The following is a 17,025-nucleotide window of genomic DNA, read 5'->3' as shown; positions in this document are numbered from 1 at the left end:
CCTCAAGCTTCAGTCCAGCCTTCCTCTCCATTCAGACTCTCTGCTCTTCCCCTCTTGGTCCTGCTAAGATCTCCCGCTTCATCACAACTATGAGGGTAAACGGGTGGGCAGTGGACAGCCCCCACACTCCTCTCTCTCCTTCACACCTCTGTGAGCATCACACCATATAATGCAGGGCCGGGCTCGTGGGACAGCGGCGGAGTGGAAGGAGTAACCAGAACAGAGCCAGAAGATGTGGGCTCCTGTCCTGTTTCTGCCACTTACTGGATCAGGTCAGAGAGGATTACTTCTCTGAGTCATCTTCAACCCAATAAGGTAGGATGTAAACAGACAGACTGATGAACCTATGTCAGGGAGCTTTTCTGAGCCTCAGTTTTCTTATCTGTAAAATGGAAGGGAGCGTGATAGTAATAATGGGGCTCATGGAGTTGAGTGAGGATTAAATAAGAGGTAAAAGGGTTTACAAATGAAACCGTTCAGTAAATATTTATTCAGTGCCTTCTGTGCATCAAGCACTATATCTGACCATATAATAATGAGTGAGGAACAAGAGCTCCAACCTCACACAGCTCAGATTCTAATGGGGAAGACACCTAGGAGACAAATAATATATGAAATAATGTCGCAAGTGCTATAGAGAAAAATGAAGCCAAAATGAAGGGGAAAGAGTTTGATGAGGAGGAAAGAGTTTGGTCTCCTACTTGGGTAGGAGATCAGGGAAGGCTCCTCTGAGGAGGTGACATTTGAGGACAGACCTAAATGAATCAAGAGAGCAAATGACAATCCTATTTGGGAGAACAGCATTCTAGGTAGAAGGAACAGATGCGGCAGAGGCCCTGAGTAAGGCAAATACTCGATGTGTCTGAAAAATAGCAAAAAGGCCTGCTGGACTTTGAGGCCTTTGTGGAGATTTGGTAAATAAATAGTAAGGCATACACTTACTCTTTATTGTCAGGGTTGGTTCTGGGAGGGAAATCTTCCCTTCCTCAAGCATTCTTTAAACCACATTGCTCTGTAATTAGTTCTTGAGCTTTGTATGTGTTTGTTACCCCAGAAAAGCTGTAAATTTCTCGAGGACAGAAATGGTGTCAGTTCAGTTCAATAAACATTTACACTACAGAACTTGCAGACACAGGAATGCACACGATGCCATCCCAGCCCTTGGAAACCTCCATCTGGTGCTATAGTCACCTTTGTGTCCCTCATGACATGATATTTCTCAATAAATATTTGTTTAATAAATCATGCTATGTCATGAATAATTAACACCCAGTAATGATAAAACAATGGCTAATATTTCTTGGAAGAGTTCTGTGCCAGAAGCTTTGGAATCCTTACAATGACCCTATCCTGTTATTTTCCTCCTTTTACAGATGGGGAAACTGAGGCCCAGAACTACTAAGCTCCTTTTCCAAGGTCACCCAGGTGGTAAGCCATAGAATTAAGAACCTCACCCCAGAGTCTGTATCCTTCAATAAGACATCCCTGGCCTCTCTGGGGTTGAGACATAGAATGGTGATGACTCCGAGGCTCGGCACTCCCCTTTCCGCAGCTCTCCCTCCATCTCTGAATTTCTCTGGGCAGGTCCTGTGTGCTGCAGCCCATCAGAGACTCTGCCAGCCAGGCCAAGGCCTCTTTTAGAAGGCGACTGTTGCAGGGCCCTTTACGCCTCTCCCAGGGATTCTGCAAGGAGCTTGAGCAGTTAAACAGAGGAAATGGGGCTGGGCTTGTTTTTAGTCTGAGGCTTCTGGCAGCCCTGGAGCAACAGAGAGCAGGAAATGTGACTCGTGAAGGGGAAACCAGACAGGCTGGAGGCTCTGAGAGGCAGAGCAGTCCTGACTGTGGGACCAGGATTACCCTGGGCTTGTGCTCCTCTAAGCAGCCAGTAATTTCCAGGTGGAGTTGGGAGAACAAGGTTGGAAGGGACAGGTGCACGGTGCTGGGGAGGACGCCCTTTACCGTTCCTAGGACGACATGTGCCAGCACTGGGGAGCTGGGGACCCCTCAGAATGCACCCAGATACACACAGGAAGAGGAATCTGGGTAAGAAAATTATTCTGGGCTTTGTTGAGGCCCCAGAGGGTAAGGTGTTCTACTTTCAGTGGCCTGGATGAGCGAGAGGGAGCTGGGGAAAAGAAATGTACCAGGGCACGAAATGCTCAACCCACGATCTGGACAGCCTCTGCTCTCAAAACCAGCCCAGCCAGCCTCCTTGGCCTGACCTTCGAGGCTCCTTATGCTCTGGTTCCCAGTGTCTTTCTTTCTTTCTTTTCTTTTTTTTTCTTTTTTTTGCCTCTTTGTCCAGGCTTTCCCTGTGGAGATTTTCTCTCAGCTCACACCATGCCCATGTCTGCCTCACAGTAGGTGCTCAATAAACATCGCTTCTCTTTTTTTTCACACTTGCCTTAACATGCCACCCTCACCCGTGCCAATCCCTTCCGCCTGTGATGTTCTCCTTGTCCTGTCTGCCCGTCAGGCTTGACCAGTCAAGTTCTCCATCCTTCCAAACCCAGGCCCAAGAAACAAAAGCGGGAAAGTGAAAAGAGGCCCAGATGCAGAATTTATGGGTTCGAACTACAGCCCTTCGCTGTGTGACTCTGGGCACGTCCCTTAACATCTCCGGGTTGGACCAGATGATTTCTGAAATCTCTCTGTCCTGATTCATTTGGCTCTCCTTCCCAGCCTTCAGGTTTTTCCTTATTAATTTGTATGAAAATATTTTATAAATACCTAAGTCTCGAAGGTTGTCCTAGAGCCAGCATTCTCATTCCACTGATTTATCTCTGACATTTACTTCTGTCCCCCAAAATATTCCTAGATCAGGAGACCTTTGGTACACATCAGTTTTGTCTCCTTACAAAATTCTTGACCTCTGCGCTGCTCTTAACTCCGCGCTGAGTGCACAGTATGGGCTCAGTAACTTCCCATGGAAGTGGAGAAATGCTGAATAAAGGTACCCAACAGACTGAAAGCAGGAGGGAGACTGGCTTCTGGCTTGCACGAGGGGCTGTGGTGTGACCTGGGGAACTTTTTGAATCTAAGTCCCTCCTCAGCCACTAGGCACCTGCTGAAGCCCTTGGGAGCCATCCAAACCCCAACAGCACTTGCCTCTGCCAGCTGGCCTCTGCCCAGGTGCGACGCCTCTGCCCCCACAGAGGAGACAGATGTACCTGAGGAGGGCTGCAGGTGCCCCTGGCTAGTGACAGATGGAAATTTGATTAGGCTCCTTCTGGGCAGCCTCATGAAAGCCATGTGCAGGAAGAAATCGGGAGTGGGGAGCTGGGATCCTCCCCCACTGTGGGGATAGCACTGGAAGTTCAAGGGCAGTCCCTCAAACCACGATCTTTCTTGGAAACTGTCCCTGGGCACCTCCCAGGTCCCCAGGCGGGAGGTGAGAGGAGCCTGGGTGGTTCTTTCATTACTCCCGGGCCTGCCGGATCTGCCCAAAGGCGTTCCCTCCCACCCCTGCTGTAGCCAAGCCCCTGCGGCAGGATCAGCAGACCTCCTGCCATCAGAGTCTCCTACCCCCATCTACCAGGTCATACATTGTAGTTGCAGAAGCACCTTTCAGTCCTCATGCCTCCTGTCTTATTACCCCTCCTAGACAAAGGTATATTTAGAGCCAAAAGAAAAGATCCTTAAAGATAAAGTCCAGGCCCTTGGAAACCAGACAGTAAAAAGGGCTTTGAAGTGAACTGCCCAGGAGCCCTTGAATCCCCACCTACTCTATGAACACGGCTTAGCCTTCCCTCGGCAAACATCTGTGGGTCAAGAGCACTGGTCAAGCACAGTCAAACTCAGCAGAAGCCAAATCTCATCCTAATGCCTTCCCTAGCCACTTCGTATATCCTTGAAGAGAAGTCTTCCCCAGCCTGTTCCAACCCTTGCCCTTGGGATCTAGACCCTTCAGGGGCCTCTGAATGCTCTGCTCTGAAATTGTACCAATCGAAGCAAAAATGAGACTCCAAGCCAGGCTTCCCGATGCTTGGCCCGGGATTTCTGGCAGCACGCCGGACAATCACCCTTTCAAACTGGTCCTCCCAGCTTCCTTCCGAAATGCCCAAATGGCTTGTGTCCCTCTGGTGCCGGGGTGGGGACATGAGCTACTGGGGCAGGGAGGAGGGGATGTCCCAAGCACTGTGTGCCCTAATAGGGTTGGAGAAGCCCCGCTTTGGGATCCCAATCCCTGCACTGCTCTTGGCCCCACCTTTGGGCACTGCCCTCCATGGCCTTTGACTCCCTAGTCAGCAAGAACCTCGGGTCCCTGAGGGGAGGAAGGATCTCCAGGCTGGGCCTGGTCCCTGCCCTTCCCAAAGGAAGGAAAATAGATAGACACCCCCCAGCTTCCAGCTTCCTTTGGCAGCAGACCCCTCCTCCAGCTCCAGCTCAGCTCTCTGCCCCCGGTTTTTGCATTTTTAATTCAGGACAGAATGTGATCTCTTGCAGCTCCTTGCTTTATCCTGTTGCTATTTAAATTACAAATCGGCCCCATCTCCCTGTCACTCTTGGGTTATTTTTAGCTTCTGGTAAATAGCAGCAGGGAGAGTTGGATCAGATGCCCCTCCCTTGAGGAGCTGTGTCCCTGCAGCCCCGTGCCCACAGGAGGGGCTCCCTTCCCTGCCCGTTGGCGCCCCCAGTTGCAACCCTCCTCCCAGCCCCTCTCTGGGGTGGAGGGGGTGGGGGGAGAGCTGCGGCCTGGGACGTGAATTGTGCTCAGCTCTTGCTTAGTCTCCATTCAACTCTGCCACTCCCAGGTCTTCTTATCCATCACTCGGGGCTGACTTCCTTCAGGGGTCTTCCTGGACACCCGCGCCAACCCCCCCACCCCGCCCCCGCCCCGGAGGTCCAGCTCTAGAGGGCCAAAGATCTCCTAACTTGTGTCTCATCCTTGCTACCAGTCAGGAATTTTACATATCTTATCTTCTTCAATCTTCCCAGCCCTTCTCCTGTGCGGGTATTACTGTTCCTGTTTTCCCACATGAGGAAACAGGGTCAGAGGGGAAAGTGACTCAATCAGCTAGGAATCAGCACCCAGGTCTCTCTGACCCCAAAGACAGCATGTGTGTGTGCAAGCCCTCTCTTGGTGGTAATGTGAGTGCCACTTCACCCAACGCCCAGGTTGATTCTCAATGCCAACCATCATTGTCTTTCCTGTGTGTTTGTCCCATCGCATCCCACTGGATTGCGGATGGGCAAACCGTGGCTGATGGGCCATATCCGGCCTGCTGCCTGTTTGTGGATGGCTGTGAGCTAAGAATGGTTCTTATAATTTTAAATGGTTGGAAAAAAAGCAAAAGAATAATATTTGTGACAGTGGAAATGATATAAAATTTAAAGTTCAGGGTCTATAAATAAAGTTTTACTGGAATGCAGCCACACTCATTCATTTACATATTGTCTGTGGCCACTTCTGCGCCACAATGGCAGACTGTGGGACTTGCAAAGCCCAAGATATTTACTATTTGGCCCCGTACCAATCTTATTTTTGGCAGGGGAAGGGACCATGTCCCACTCTTCCGTCTCATGCAGCACCTGGCCCAGGGCCGGAACTATAGATGGAGGTGCTGGTCCTCCTTCAGGGTCCTTTTGGGGCCACAGGAGTGCCCAGCTTGGGGGAGCCCCCTGCCAGCCACACGGGAGTGATTCAGCTCACATGTTATCTTTTCTCTCTCCTTCAGCTTCTTCACAGGTTTCAAAACGTGCTTCTCTACCCAGATCACCTTTTGAGATGCTCAGGTCCAATCCCAGACTTCCTATAGCTGGGTCTCCAGGGATAGGACTTTAGAAAGGGTTTTTGGAAAAAAAAAAAAAAAAAATCCCCAGGTGATGCGGTGTGGTAACCACTGGACTTAGCTCCAGAAGCCCTAGCTCCGCATCTTCTGACCCTTTCAGACCAAACCCAATGTCCTTGGTACCCCTCTGGCTTTTCCCAGGCTGGACGCTGCCCTCCAATGATCTCCTGAGCCCAACCCTGAGCATTCAGGACTTTCTCAAGTATAGGGGAGATAGCTGTCCTCAAGCCCAGATGTGGATACGAGAAGTTCTCCCCACTTCCCTTGCCCACCCAGAGTCACTACTGGCCCACACTTGCCATCTTTCCATCCGGCCAGGGCTGCATCCAGCCCACAGTGGGGCTGTGGGAACCTATTTCCCAGAAGCCATTATGTCCCTAAAAGCTTCTAGTGTCCTGCTGAAAGCCCCCGTCCTCACTTACGTCAGAGACAGCCCGGCCTCAATCCTGCTTCCGCTTCCACCTCTCGGCCCTCGGATTTTTGTGCCTCCGCATTTCTGTCTAAAAGCCTTTTCTCTCTGTGAAGGGCTTTCAACTGCTTTTCTTAGCAACTCCTCACAGCGGGGTGGGAGGTTTATCTGCGAGCCAGAGCAGCATGGAACTGTGGCAGGGGGAGGATGTGAAAAGGCCACCATGGGTCTTAGGCTTACCAGCCCCCTCCCACCACGGCCCCCACCCCCCCCTCCACCAGACCTGTACCAAGAAAGGTGGGATCAGTCACCAGGCCATGCAGGACTGCAGCCACATGGTAGGGCTTAGCTTGAAACCCAGCTCATTCCACTGGGGTCGCCCTGAGAAGCCCAGGGCTGTGCTTTTCCTGGACTGCTTCTGCCCTTTCCCCAGGGAGCTATTGCCTTAATGCCTTGTGTTGCCCTGGTCCTAAGATGGGGCTCCTGGCCTGACTACAGGGTGTGAAGAGGTACCTTGCATGAACTCTCCAGGTGTGACAGCTGGACCCCCTCCCAGAAGCCCCAGCCCTCACACAGGGGATGTGGAGGTCTCCTGATCCCTTCACAGCTAGAAAGGAGCCGCAGCTAGGCCACCCTGTGTCTTTTGTGACTAAGGCCTCGAGGTTGGGCTGAGGAGGGGTGTCCACTTAGGAACCAGCCTGGGGGAGATCCCAGCCCTTGCCATTGCTTCGGGGTTTGGGGGGCACGCGCATGCGTGCTCACACGCACACGTCCCATCTCAGCCCTTTCATTGTTCTCTGGTTCCAATCCTCTAAGCCTTAAACCCCATTCTGGGCTCCTTTCCAGCTTCAGATGCTGTGTGTCCCTGTTCCACAGTCAAGGAAAATCTTGGGGTCATCCCCTTATGTGATAGATGAAGTACCGAGGCTCAGAGACAGAGATTGTCCAACTCAAACACATATAGTCAGGCCCTGGCAGAAGTGAGGTACAGGCCAAGCCTCTGGACTCCCAGACTCATACTTCTTCCAGGATTCTACATTCTCTGTTCCATTGCCCGTCAGTCTCTGGTCCTCTCTCCTCCCCCAGAGGACTTTCAGGGGCTCTGTTATCTGCAGCCAGAAGGCAGGGGACAGATGACGACCTCCTCCCAAACTTGTGTCCTGGAAGAACTGGAAATGGAGCCCCCTGATTCTTTACATACCCCAGAAAGTGAAGGTAGAGCCTACGTGAACCCAACCTACTTTGTATTTATTCTGAGTATCTCACTTCAAGATGGTGAAGTTTTCTGCCCTTCTCTTCCATCCTCCCTCAAGTGATGGAGGCCTGATACTATCATAATCCATTTAAGTCCTTCAAGCTCCCAGGGCTGGGCCAGTTTCATGAAACCCCCTCCCAGAAGCCCCAGGGAGAAGCCGGGCAGCGTGAGACGCACCTCAAGTCCCCAGGTTGTAAACAGACAGGAAACCTGTCCTCTCTAACGGGGCCGATGGCTTCAAGGACTGCAGATGCCTCAGTGTCTCTGTGGACCCTCCAGAGGAGGTCACTCTGGTCTAGGGGATTTAGAGGGGCAGCAAGTCCAAGTTGAGGCTGTGGTCTGGGAGAGGAAGAGGAAGGGGAGGGCTGCCCCTGCCCCGCCCCCACCCACTCCTCATACCTATCCTCTGGGTAACTTACCCACTCTTGTTGGAGGGGCAGCCCTTCCTCACTCCATTCTAAGTCATAAGTGTGGTCTCTGGGACCCAGTCCAGCCAATTCCTCCAGGAAACTTCCTGGGCACAGATGGCAGGACCCCAGAGGCTGGGAACCTTACACAGGCAGAAGATTCAAGGGAAGTGAGAGGTTCACCGAACCACTGGGGATGCCAGTGAGGGCCCCACAGGGCAGAGAGGTCCAGGTGGAGATTCCTGCTTCATCTCTAGGCAGCAGGGTCTCAGCCATGGTGCCGGGAAGCACCTTAGTCACTTCTATAAGCCAGTGCCTAGCACACGGTCAGCCCATGAGAAAGTTCAGGCAGGGCCTATTGCTTGAACCCGGGTCCCTCTTCTCCCAGAAGAAGGGCCCAGGGGTCATCTCCCGGCTCTCCTCAGCAGAGAGAAGCTTGATGTCTTGGTCATTTCTCTCCTCGGGGCCTAGTACAGTGTCTGGTACTCAGTTAGCATCAGTAATCCCATGTCGGATGAATAGGGCAGTTCATAGAGAGAGGGGCTCCCAGAAGCGCCCCTTCCCCTTGCACACGGATAGCAGAGACCCCTTGGTAGTCATCTCTGAATGCCCAGGGCCTAGAGCAACGCCAGGCAAGCGGCGGGTCCTCAATGAATGTTGACTGAAGGGGGGCTGGTCCCCAACTTTGAGCTTCCCTCTGCCCCCATTCTCCTTACCTGTAGGACACCTGTTTGCGTAGGTGCAGCTGGCGGAACCGCTCCTCCACGGGGGGCATAGCGGCCATGCCCCGGGGTCCCTCGGGCCACAGCTGCGAGACCTCGGCCTCCTCCCCCCGCCGGCAGCGGCGTCGCACCACCTCCTCCTCGGCTGCCCGGCCGCCGCCAGCCCGGTCCCCGCGGGGCCCTGTGCCGCCCGGCCCCTCGGCCATCCCGCGGCCGTCCTCTTCCCGCGGCTGCTGCGACCTTTCGGGCTTGCCTGCTAAAGTTCAGTCTCCCTTCCTCCTGGGCCCGGGGACGCGAGGCGGGGAGCGAGGGAGGGGAGCCCTGGGGCCCGCACGTCCCTCCCGACGCCGAGGCTCAGACGACGGGAGCGGCGATTTGCCCGGCGACGCGCCTGGGGAAGGCTGGCTGGGATCGTCCCGCGCCCCCGGGGGTCCTTGGTAGGTGTCGGGGTGCTGCGTCGTGCGCGCTGGGGCGCTCCCCTGACGGCTGGAGCCCGAGCCCGAACCGAGCCGGAGCCCGGGCGGCGAGCGCGCTCCTGCAGCCGCCGCCACTGCCGCGCACCAGAGTGTCACCTTAGAGACACCCGCCAGCCCGCGGGGTCTGGAGGGGGAGGGCGCCTCCCCTCCCAGCCAGCCGGCTCGGGGCACGGAAGGAGCGATCCCGGCCCAGCCGGCGGCGGGCACGAACCCTGCCCCGGGCTGAGGCTGGGGGTGTGGGGCGCCCGGCAGAGCCCACCCCTGCACCACCTTCCCCGCACCCCGCTTCCCGGCAGCTGCCAATCACCGCCCCGCCCGTCAATCAGCTGCTGCGATGCACCCCCCCCCTCCGCCCCCCGCAGTCCTTGTCCCGCGCTTTCCGGCTCCGGCATTCGCCGTTGCGGCGGGCAGGTGGGGGGGGGGGCGGTCGGGGGCGGTGACAGGAGCTGGCTTTAACCCTGTCGGCGCCACGAGAATTTAGAGATCCAATTAGATTTGGGAAAGAGCACAGTGAAGGGAAAATGCTCTGGAGTGCATTAAATTCGGGGATGGGCCTGATTGCCGGTAACCCCTTCCATAGGCCTAGAGCTCTTCCGGACTATTCCAGGAGAGGGACACGCAGCTGGGGATGGGGGTGGGGCGGAGAACGTCCAGATCCTGGAGCCGAGGTCTCAAGGCCCAGATAGCTGCTTTCTATGACCTTACCCCACTAAGGTTCTTGGGGTAGGGTCTTCCAGAAGGTTCAGTCATCCTCCTGGGTCAGTTGACGCTGATGGGAGAGGAGGAAACCAATTCAGAAAGGAAGGACTTGAGAGATCTCCTTGGAGTCCATTTTGGACTCCTCTATTTACCCCTCCAAAAACCATGGTTCCCCCTTGCATACTCTCCTCTTGTCCCTGGGATGTTCATCATCTGAACCTCACATCTGGTTGATGATGGGACCCTGGTTGACTTCTCAGATTTGACACCTCCATTTCACTGTCCCAGACTCATCTTCCTGAACCTGGCCTTTGACCATAGCACTTACTCCCCTTCTGTGGAATTTAAGGTCTCCCTTTGCCTATACATTAGCTTGGCATTCAAGGCCTGCCTCCATCTTTCCACATGCTATACTGTGGTTCCATCCATTTCCTTCCACTCATCTGCGCTCCTTATTCTGGGAATTGACGGGAGGCCTGTATAGCATTGTTCATCTCCAATCTCCTCCTGTTGATGTATTCCAAATTCCGGGGCTCCACTCAAATGCTCACTCTTCCAGGAAGTCTTCCTGGATGGCTCCAGCTGAAAGTCATGCTCCTTCTTCCCAGACCCTATTGCCCTCTTCACCAGGTATCCAGTGTGTGTCTAGTCTAGTCTATGGTTTATCTTTTGCCACTGACAGTGAGCCCAGGGAGGTGGGAAGCACCAGATTCCCAGAGCTAGAGAATGGACTACAAAGGGGGACAGCTACTTAGGGTTCCTCCAACTCTAATCGGTCCTACAGTGGCCGTCCTCCTCTGTGTCCTTGTACAGGTTGTTCCCGTGGCCTGGAGTGTGTCCTCTTCTCTAAAATCCTGTCCATTAGTCAAGGCCATTCTCAAGTGCCACATCCCCCAGGAACCCCTCCCTGATCCTCAGCTACAGATGTTGTCTCTCTCCTTTAGCCCTAGAACTATTTCCTGGGCCTCTGTCAGCACCCTCCCCTTCACACACGAACAATAACTAACATCTCATTTGATTCTCACCACAACTCTGGGTGGTAGATATTATCACTTCCTCCATGTTACAGACGAGGACACTGAGACGTCATTCAAGTGATTCAAGCAAATAAATCACTTATTTAATAAACAAAACTACCAAAGGGCAGGACCGGGGTTCCCTCAGCTCTGCGTCCCACCTTTCTCTTGGTCTAGTCCTCCCATGTTGGGTGAATGGAATAAATGGAAGTGCATTTAAACTTCTTGGCCACAGGGTAGCTTCCTCCGCAAATCCAAGTTCTAAAGAAGCTCACCCTTGGAGGGGGTGAGGCAGGGTACTTGGGAGCCATCCCCTACCCCCAACCTCCCAATGTGCCTTTGGGTTTGCTAATTTTCCTAGCAGCCTGGCCCAAGGTAACCTCCTATACCATGAATTATGGTAGTTCGGGCTAGATTTGACGTTCCCTCACCAGCTGCCTAGCTGCTGGGTTTCCAGGTTGGTTTTTCCTTCAGCTCCTTCCTGCTGAGCTCTCCCCGCTCAAACCTTTTTAAACTAAAGCATCTCCCCTTCGTCCTCACACCTCCCCCCCCACCCCGGCCCTGCCCTGGCTTAGGACCAGCTGTTGACTGTGTTATGGGTGAGTTGTGGCACTTGCTCACTTCCCAAGAATCCAAGGGAAGAATGAAGGCCCTCTCCCCTGACTAGTCCGGCTACCTTCTGCAGCCTTTCCCGGCTGCAGCTAGCTGCTCTGATCATCTCCAGCCCACTGCCGCTGCACTCAGAAAATAATAGCTAATGCCTTTTCCAGTGTTTACTGCACAGCTGACCTTGGGCTGAGAGCTTTGTGTGCAAGCTTTCACTTGCCCCTCACAGCACCTTCAAGAGGGTGGGGACTATTTCACAGATGAGGGCACTGAAGCTCTGGGAGCTGGGTGCCTTGTTAAGGTCAAGTGCAGTGCAGACGTCAGGACCTCCACCCTTAACTGCCACTCTGTGGACAAAGCAACTGAGCCTCCTTTGGAGGTGAGTTCCCAGCCTGGCTCCCCCAGCAACCCAAGGATCACCTGTTACCTACACCCCAATTTGGCCAGCTGGCTCCTGGGACCATTCAGCCCTCTGGAACTGGAACATCGCTCTGACTCACTCCATCTCCAGGCATTGCCCACAGTTGTTCTCCCTGCTTCTAGGGCTTCAGTTTCCAGTTGTAACCAAGGGTCTGTTGTGACAGTCTGGAGGGATGGCTGGCACTGGGACAGCCATCAGCTGTGTGTGGGGCCAAGCTGGCTGCTGGCAGAGCGTGGAATCTACAGGTCCATCACCAGGGACACGTGAGGGATGTGATGCATGACCCTGAGGAGGTCGTATGTCAACAGGCGGCTTGTGCAAGCAGACTAACCGTGCATCCTTAGAGAGGCAGGAGAGACTGCTCTGGGTAAACAGACTTTGGGTGGTGATTACAGATAGCCTCACTTGGATTACCTCACCAAGCCCTGAGCTCTCTGGATTAGTTGTTCTAGGCAGCTCCAATGTCCTTGGATTTTAAAAAAATATTTTATTTATTTATCTGATAGAGAGTGAGCTTGTGCACCCACAAGTGGGGGGGAGGGGTAGAGGGAGATGGAGAATCAGACTCCCCACTGAGCAAGAATCCCAGGGATCCCAGGACTCTGGGATTGTGACATGAGCCAAAGGCAGCCGCCTAACCAACTGAGCCACCCTGGTGCCCCTCCCCACCTTTTAAATAAGATTTATTTATTTATGTGGGAGGGAGGGGCAGAGGGAGAGCCAGAGAGAAACTCAAGCAGACTCTGCTGAGTGCTGAGCCTGTTGGGGGCCTGTATCTCATGACTCTGAAATCAGACCTGAACTGAATGGGGGTCTGCTTCAGGTTCCTGTCTCCCCACATTCTGCATCTGCAGAATGCCCTCCCTTTGTCTGGGCTTTTCTGGTCCAGAGTGGACCACTCCATCTACTCCATGAATCCTTGCCCCACCCGCCTACTCCTCTTCCCTCTCCGTGGGCTCCCTGTCTTCTAGAAATAACCATGGTCAACTTTCTCCCATCCAAAAGAATCACCATATTGTACACTTGAAACTAAAATTGTACTGTATGTTAACTAACCGGAATTTAAATAAAACGTTAAAAAAAATGAACAGCCCCCAGATTGCTCTTGATCTCACCTACCTCTGCCCTCCAGGTGCCACCCTCTGTTTCTTCCTAGCTCAGCTCCTGGAAGAATTCAGTGCATTCCAGGTCCCCCTGTCCCCTTCCCATCCATCCCTCCTGTTCTCACTTCCACCTTACCTCTCCCCAAAACAGCTCTGACCAAGGTCACTGGTGACCTCCTCATTGTCCAGACACTGTGTGTTCTTCTCATCTTTCCCAGCCTCTCAGATGTCATCTGACTCCACTGATCTCCACTCCTGGAGGCTTTCCTCTGTCAGTTTCTGGGCCACTCTCTTCTCCTGGTTTTTTTTTTTTTTTTTTTTTTCCCCCCTCTCCCATCATTCCTTCTCAGCCTCCCTGTACACTCCTCACCTTCTACTGTCTCTTCATGTCCATATTCCTGGAGTTCTGCCCTCACCTCTCTTCTCTTTATGTAGACTCAAGACTTTAACACACCAGATGCAGACAATGTCCTTATCTCCACCAGGGATCCCTTTCTCCTAAGCCCTAGACTTCCATGTTAACGGGAACATTCTACAGGCAACTCAACTTTGAGATGTGCTCAAATGAATTATTTTCTCCCCAAACTTGCTTTTCCTCCTGTATTCTCTGTCCCCTCTGATGATCCCACCAGCCACTATGGCCTCCATGTCAGACATTTCAAAGTCATCCAGGCTCTGCCCTCACTTCTGCACCCCACAGCTAATTTGATGTCAGAGCTGTTGTTAATTCTTCCTGATTATCTCTGGACTCTGTCTCATCCTTGTATACCACCTGCAGAGCTGTGGGACAGGCAAATCTGATGATCTCACTCTCTGGCTTAAAAACATTCAGTAGCTCCCCATCATCTTCAGAATGATATGTTCTTGGTTTAGATCCCGGGAAAGGCCATCCTTTTCACCAGGGCCAGGACTCAGGTGAGGCTAGCTGAGTGCCTGTGTGTACAGTTTAAGGAGGGGCTTGTTCTCAGGCTTGTTTGTACAAGCACCTCTATGCATAGGGCACCCTAACCCTCCTTGGCTCACTTCGGTCCTGGCCCTCTTTCTCATGGCTCCACACCTTTGCCCTTGGCCAGTCTCTCCACTTCCAACACCCTTACCTCTCTCTACCTTACCAACTCCTACCCATTCTTTGAGACTCAGTTCAAGGGCCACCTCCTCTGAGTGACCCTCCCTGATTCACCCAGTCTGAAGTCTATGAAGTCCATGCTGCCCTCCATCACACCAGCCCTGATGGCTGGTTTACTCCCCAGCTCCACCACCAGCCTAGTACCTCTGAAGACAGTTTGTTGAGTGACTAACAGAGGGAACAAATGAATGTCAGGAAAGAGGACTGCTAAAAGTTATTGTTAATGAGACTGGAGTTTAGGGCCAGGAGCCCAGTCTCTCATGGCCTTGCCGTAGAGGCCTGCATGTTCTAGCAGCTCAGACTGATGCCCAACAGCAGGCAGCGAAGTCCCTATCCAGTGGTCAAGACGAGGCTGTGAAGGAAGAGGGAGAGAGGATGGCCTAATGGCTAGTTCCGAGGTTCAAAGGTTCCACCAGCTGGTGGGCAGCTGGTGTAGGCACATCCCACCACCACGTCCTGCTTCTGGGTAGGAAAGTATCACACCTGCATGATGAAGTCCAAATGCCTTAGAAAGACATTTGAGTCCCCTTGGGATCTGGCCCCTGATCACCACCTGGCCTCAGCTCTCTGCTTCTTCACTCTCTCCTCAACATCGATCGGGCTGTTCTAAATGATTTGAATTTCCTTGAAGTTTTCCTGCTCTCTCACATCTGAGAGGCCTTTGCTCGGGCTGCTCCCCTTCTTCTGAAATGCCCCTTTCCTCTCTCCTGCCTGCTTCCAACAGTCCATGTTGCCTCCTCCAGGAAGACCTCCAGTCTGGCTGAGGTGCCCTCCTTTGTGCTATGACAACACCCTCTAGCTTGGCCCTTAGGAGGGGGCTCAATATTGCCTCTAAATGCACAAGCTCATCTTTCTTGGAGTCACCATGGGCCAGGACCTGCTGTAAGCCCCTTACATAATTTACCTTGTTGACTCCCACAACTACCTCATTCCTTGGGTGTTATGTCCTGTTTTACAAATGGGGAAATGGAGGCTCAGAGAGATTCGGCTTATATAGTATCTCACTTTCCTATGCTGTGTAACAAATGACCATGAACATGGAAGCTTAAGATGACATATGGATGATCTCAGTTCCCATGGCCCATAGTCAGCTCAGTCTAGCTGGCCCTGTGTGTGTGTGGTGGGGGTCTCATCTGGAGCCGAGATGAGGCATGTTGAGGTTTTGGTGGAATTCAGTGCTTTGCCACTTTGGCCCTCAACTCCTGGAGGCCACCCCCTCCATGCACTTTACACATAGTTGTTGCTTCAAGGCCAATTTTAGTATATGTGCTGCCGAAGCGAGCACTGTTTGCTTCAAGGCCAACAGGGGACTGTTTCTTCTCAGGAAAGGCTCAGTGCCTTTTTAAAAAAAAAAAAAAAAAAAAAAGGCTTTCACCTGATTAAGCCAGGCCCACCAAAGATCATCTCCCTTTTGATGAAACCCAAAACGGTTGATTTGGGACCTTCATTACAGCTTCAGAATCTCTTTACTTTTGCTGTAAAAGGTCACCTAATTATGGGAGGGCATCCCCTTGTATTTACAGGTCTCCTGCACACCCTAGGGGAGGGGATTAAATAGGTGTGTATGGGAGGGAGAGGGGAGCAGAGGGGAAGCAGAGTAGGGGCCAGGAAGCTTGGAGGCAGCATTAGAATTCTGGCTACCATGCCAGCTAGGGAGCGGCAGCCTCAGGAGTTAAACATAGATCTTCTGACTATGGAGCCTGCACCTTTGACCCAGATGAGGCAGAGGATACGAGGGCTGAAATGTTGGCAGGTGTCAGGAGGACCACACTGGGTAGAGCATGGGAAGTGTCCGGCACAGCGTCTGGTCCACAGGACAGGCTTGATCCTAGCAGTTCCATCCCCAAAGGCCAAGACTGTGGCTGATCTGCTTCTCTGCCTCCATTGTCAGCAGTTGGAGGAACAGACTCCAGCGGAATCCTTGGAGCATCTAGTCGGAATCCTGCACCTCGCTGGAAGAGGGAGAAATGCCCTCCCACATACCCACACCCCCAATGAACCCCTGGCGGAATATAAGATCGATTTCCCCTTCTCACTCCCCATCTCTCAGTCCTGGTCCCCTCCCCGCCACGAAGAAAGTCCCTTCCCCCACCATGAAGAAAGGCACAAAGTCAGGAATTGATGCTGAATCTTTTTTTTTTTTTTTTTACTTTTGCCTTCTTAAAGCTTGTGCTGAGCTGATGGAAGAAGCAGTTTGGCAATTAAAAAGGCCCAGCGGCTTGGGCAGCGGCAGGGGTAGGCCGGGTGAGGGCCAGGGGAAGAGCAAAGCCCGCACTAACTTCATAAAATATAAAACAAGGGAGGGGTGAAGGGAGGATGGAGACTTGTAAAATACAATATTTTAGGGGATTGGCAATAATAAAAAATAAGGTTCATTATTTACAAACAATTTCTGTTCTTGGTCTCTGTACAGTGGGGTGGGGGGTGAGGGGGGTGTGTGTTGGTGTGTTGATGGGTGTGTTTGTGGGTGGGGGCAGGGAGGCAGTGGTCCAGTCGGTCATTATGAGAAAGGAGGGGGTCAGCCCAGTGAGTGGTTTATCTGAGAAGGACGGATGGCTGTGGGAGGGAGAGGTGAGAACAGAGTGGTCCGCCCAAGGGAACAGTCCAAATGTGATGGGGAAAGGAGAGGCCCTGGTAGGGAATGGGGCAAAGAAGGGCTGGGGAGAAGTGGAACCCCTTCTCCTGGGGTGGGAGCCCAGGGGGCAGGGGGACAAGCTGGATCCGGGTTAGAGAGCAAGACCACCCCTCTTCCGGGTGCCAGAGGGGACGTCCTGTGTCCTGGGTCTTGATGCGCCTAGGAGAGTTTGATGGTGGTATTGGGGCCGAGATCCCTGGAGAGAGAACAGAAGTCTGGGGTGAGTCTGTCCATTGAGGACCTTCTCACCACTCTGCATGCTGGATTAGAATGCGGGTGGGATGGGGCCTTGGGGAGGCGTGGCTGAGATGGGGTCCAGCCCCCCTCCCCGCGGAGAATGGGTGGAGCCTGGGGCCCG

The 17,025-nt window shown here is 53.1% G+C and overlaps 2 protein-coding genes and 1 long non-coding RNA gene across 4 annotated transcripts in view; 1 reads left to right on the top strand and 2 right to left on the bottom strand.

Moving 5' to 3' along the window:
* The window catches only part of DGKZ (diacylglycerol kinase zeta), a 41,913-nt gene extending 33,122 nt beyond the window's left edge, over positions 1 to 8,791 (bottom strand). Inside the window, exon 1 of the mRNA XM_044259174.1 lies at positions 8,580 to 8,791. Coding sequence (XP_044115109.1) covers positions 8,580 to 8,791 — 212 coding nt within the window. The remainder of the gene's footprint in view (positions 1 to 8,579) is intronic.
* On the top strand, positions 35 to 16,162 carry LOC122912879. Of its 2 annotated transcripts, XR_006385689.1 has the most exons (4): positions 35 to 95; positions 176 to 315; positions 1,374 to 1,428; positions 15,924 to 16,162. It is a non-coding gene; the product is annotated as an uncharacterized LOC122912879 (long non-coding RNA). The 2 variants fall into 2 exon arrangements; XR_006385688.1 differs by having other exon boundaries at positions 74 to 315.
* The window catches only part of CREB3L1 (cAMP responsive element binding protein 3 like 1), a 34,472-nt gene continuing 33,597 nt past the window's right edge, over positions 16,151 to 17,025 (bottom strand). The window contains exon 12 of the mRNA XM_044259179.1: positions 16,151 to 16,863. Coding sequence (XP_044115114.1) covers positions 16,827 to 16,863 — 37 coding nt within the window. The 3' untranslated portion in view covers positions 16,151 to 16,826. The remainder of the gene's footprint in view (positions 16,864 to 17,025) is intronic.

This window comes from Neovison vison, chromosome 7 (assembly GCF_020171115.1).
Source record: "Neovison vison isolate M4711 chromosome 7, ASM_NN_V1, whole genome shotgun sequence".
Taxonomy (NCBI): Eukaryota; Metazoa; Chordata; class Mammalia; order Carnivora; family Mustelidae; genus Neogale; species Neogale vison.
Note: the sequence above shows the minus strand (reverse complement) of the source record. Positions and strands in the feature narration are given on the sequence as shown.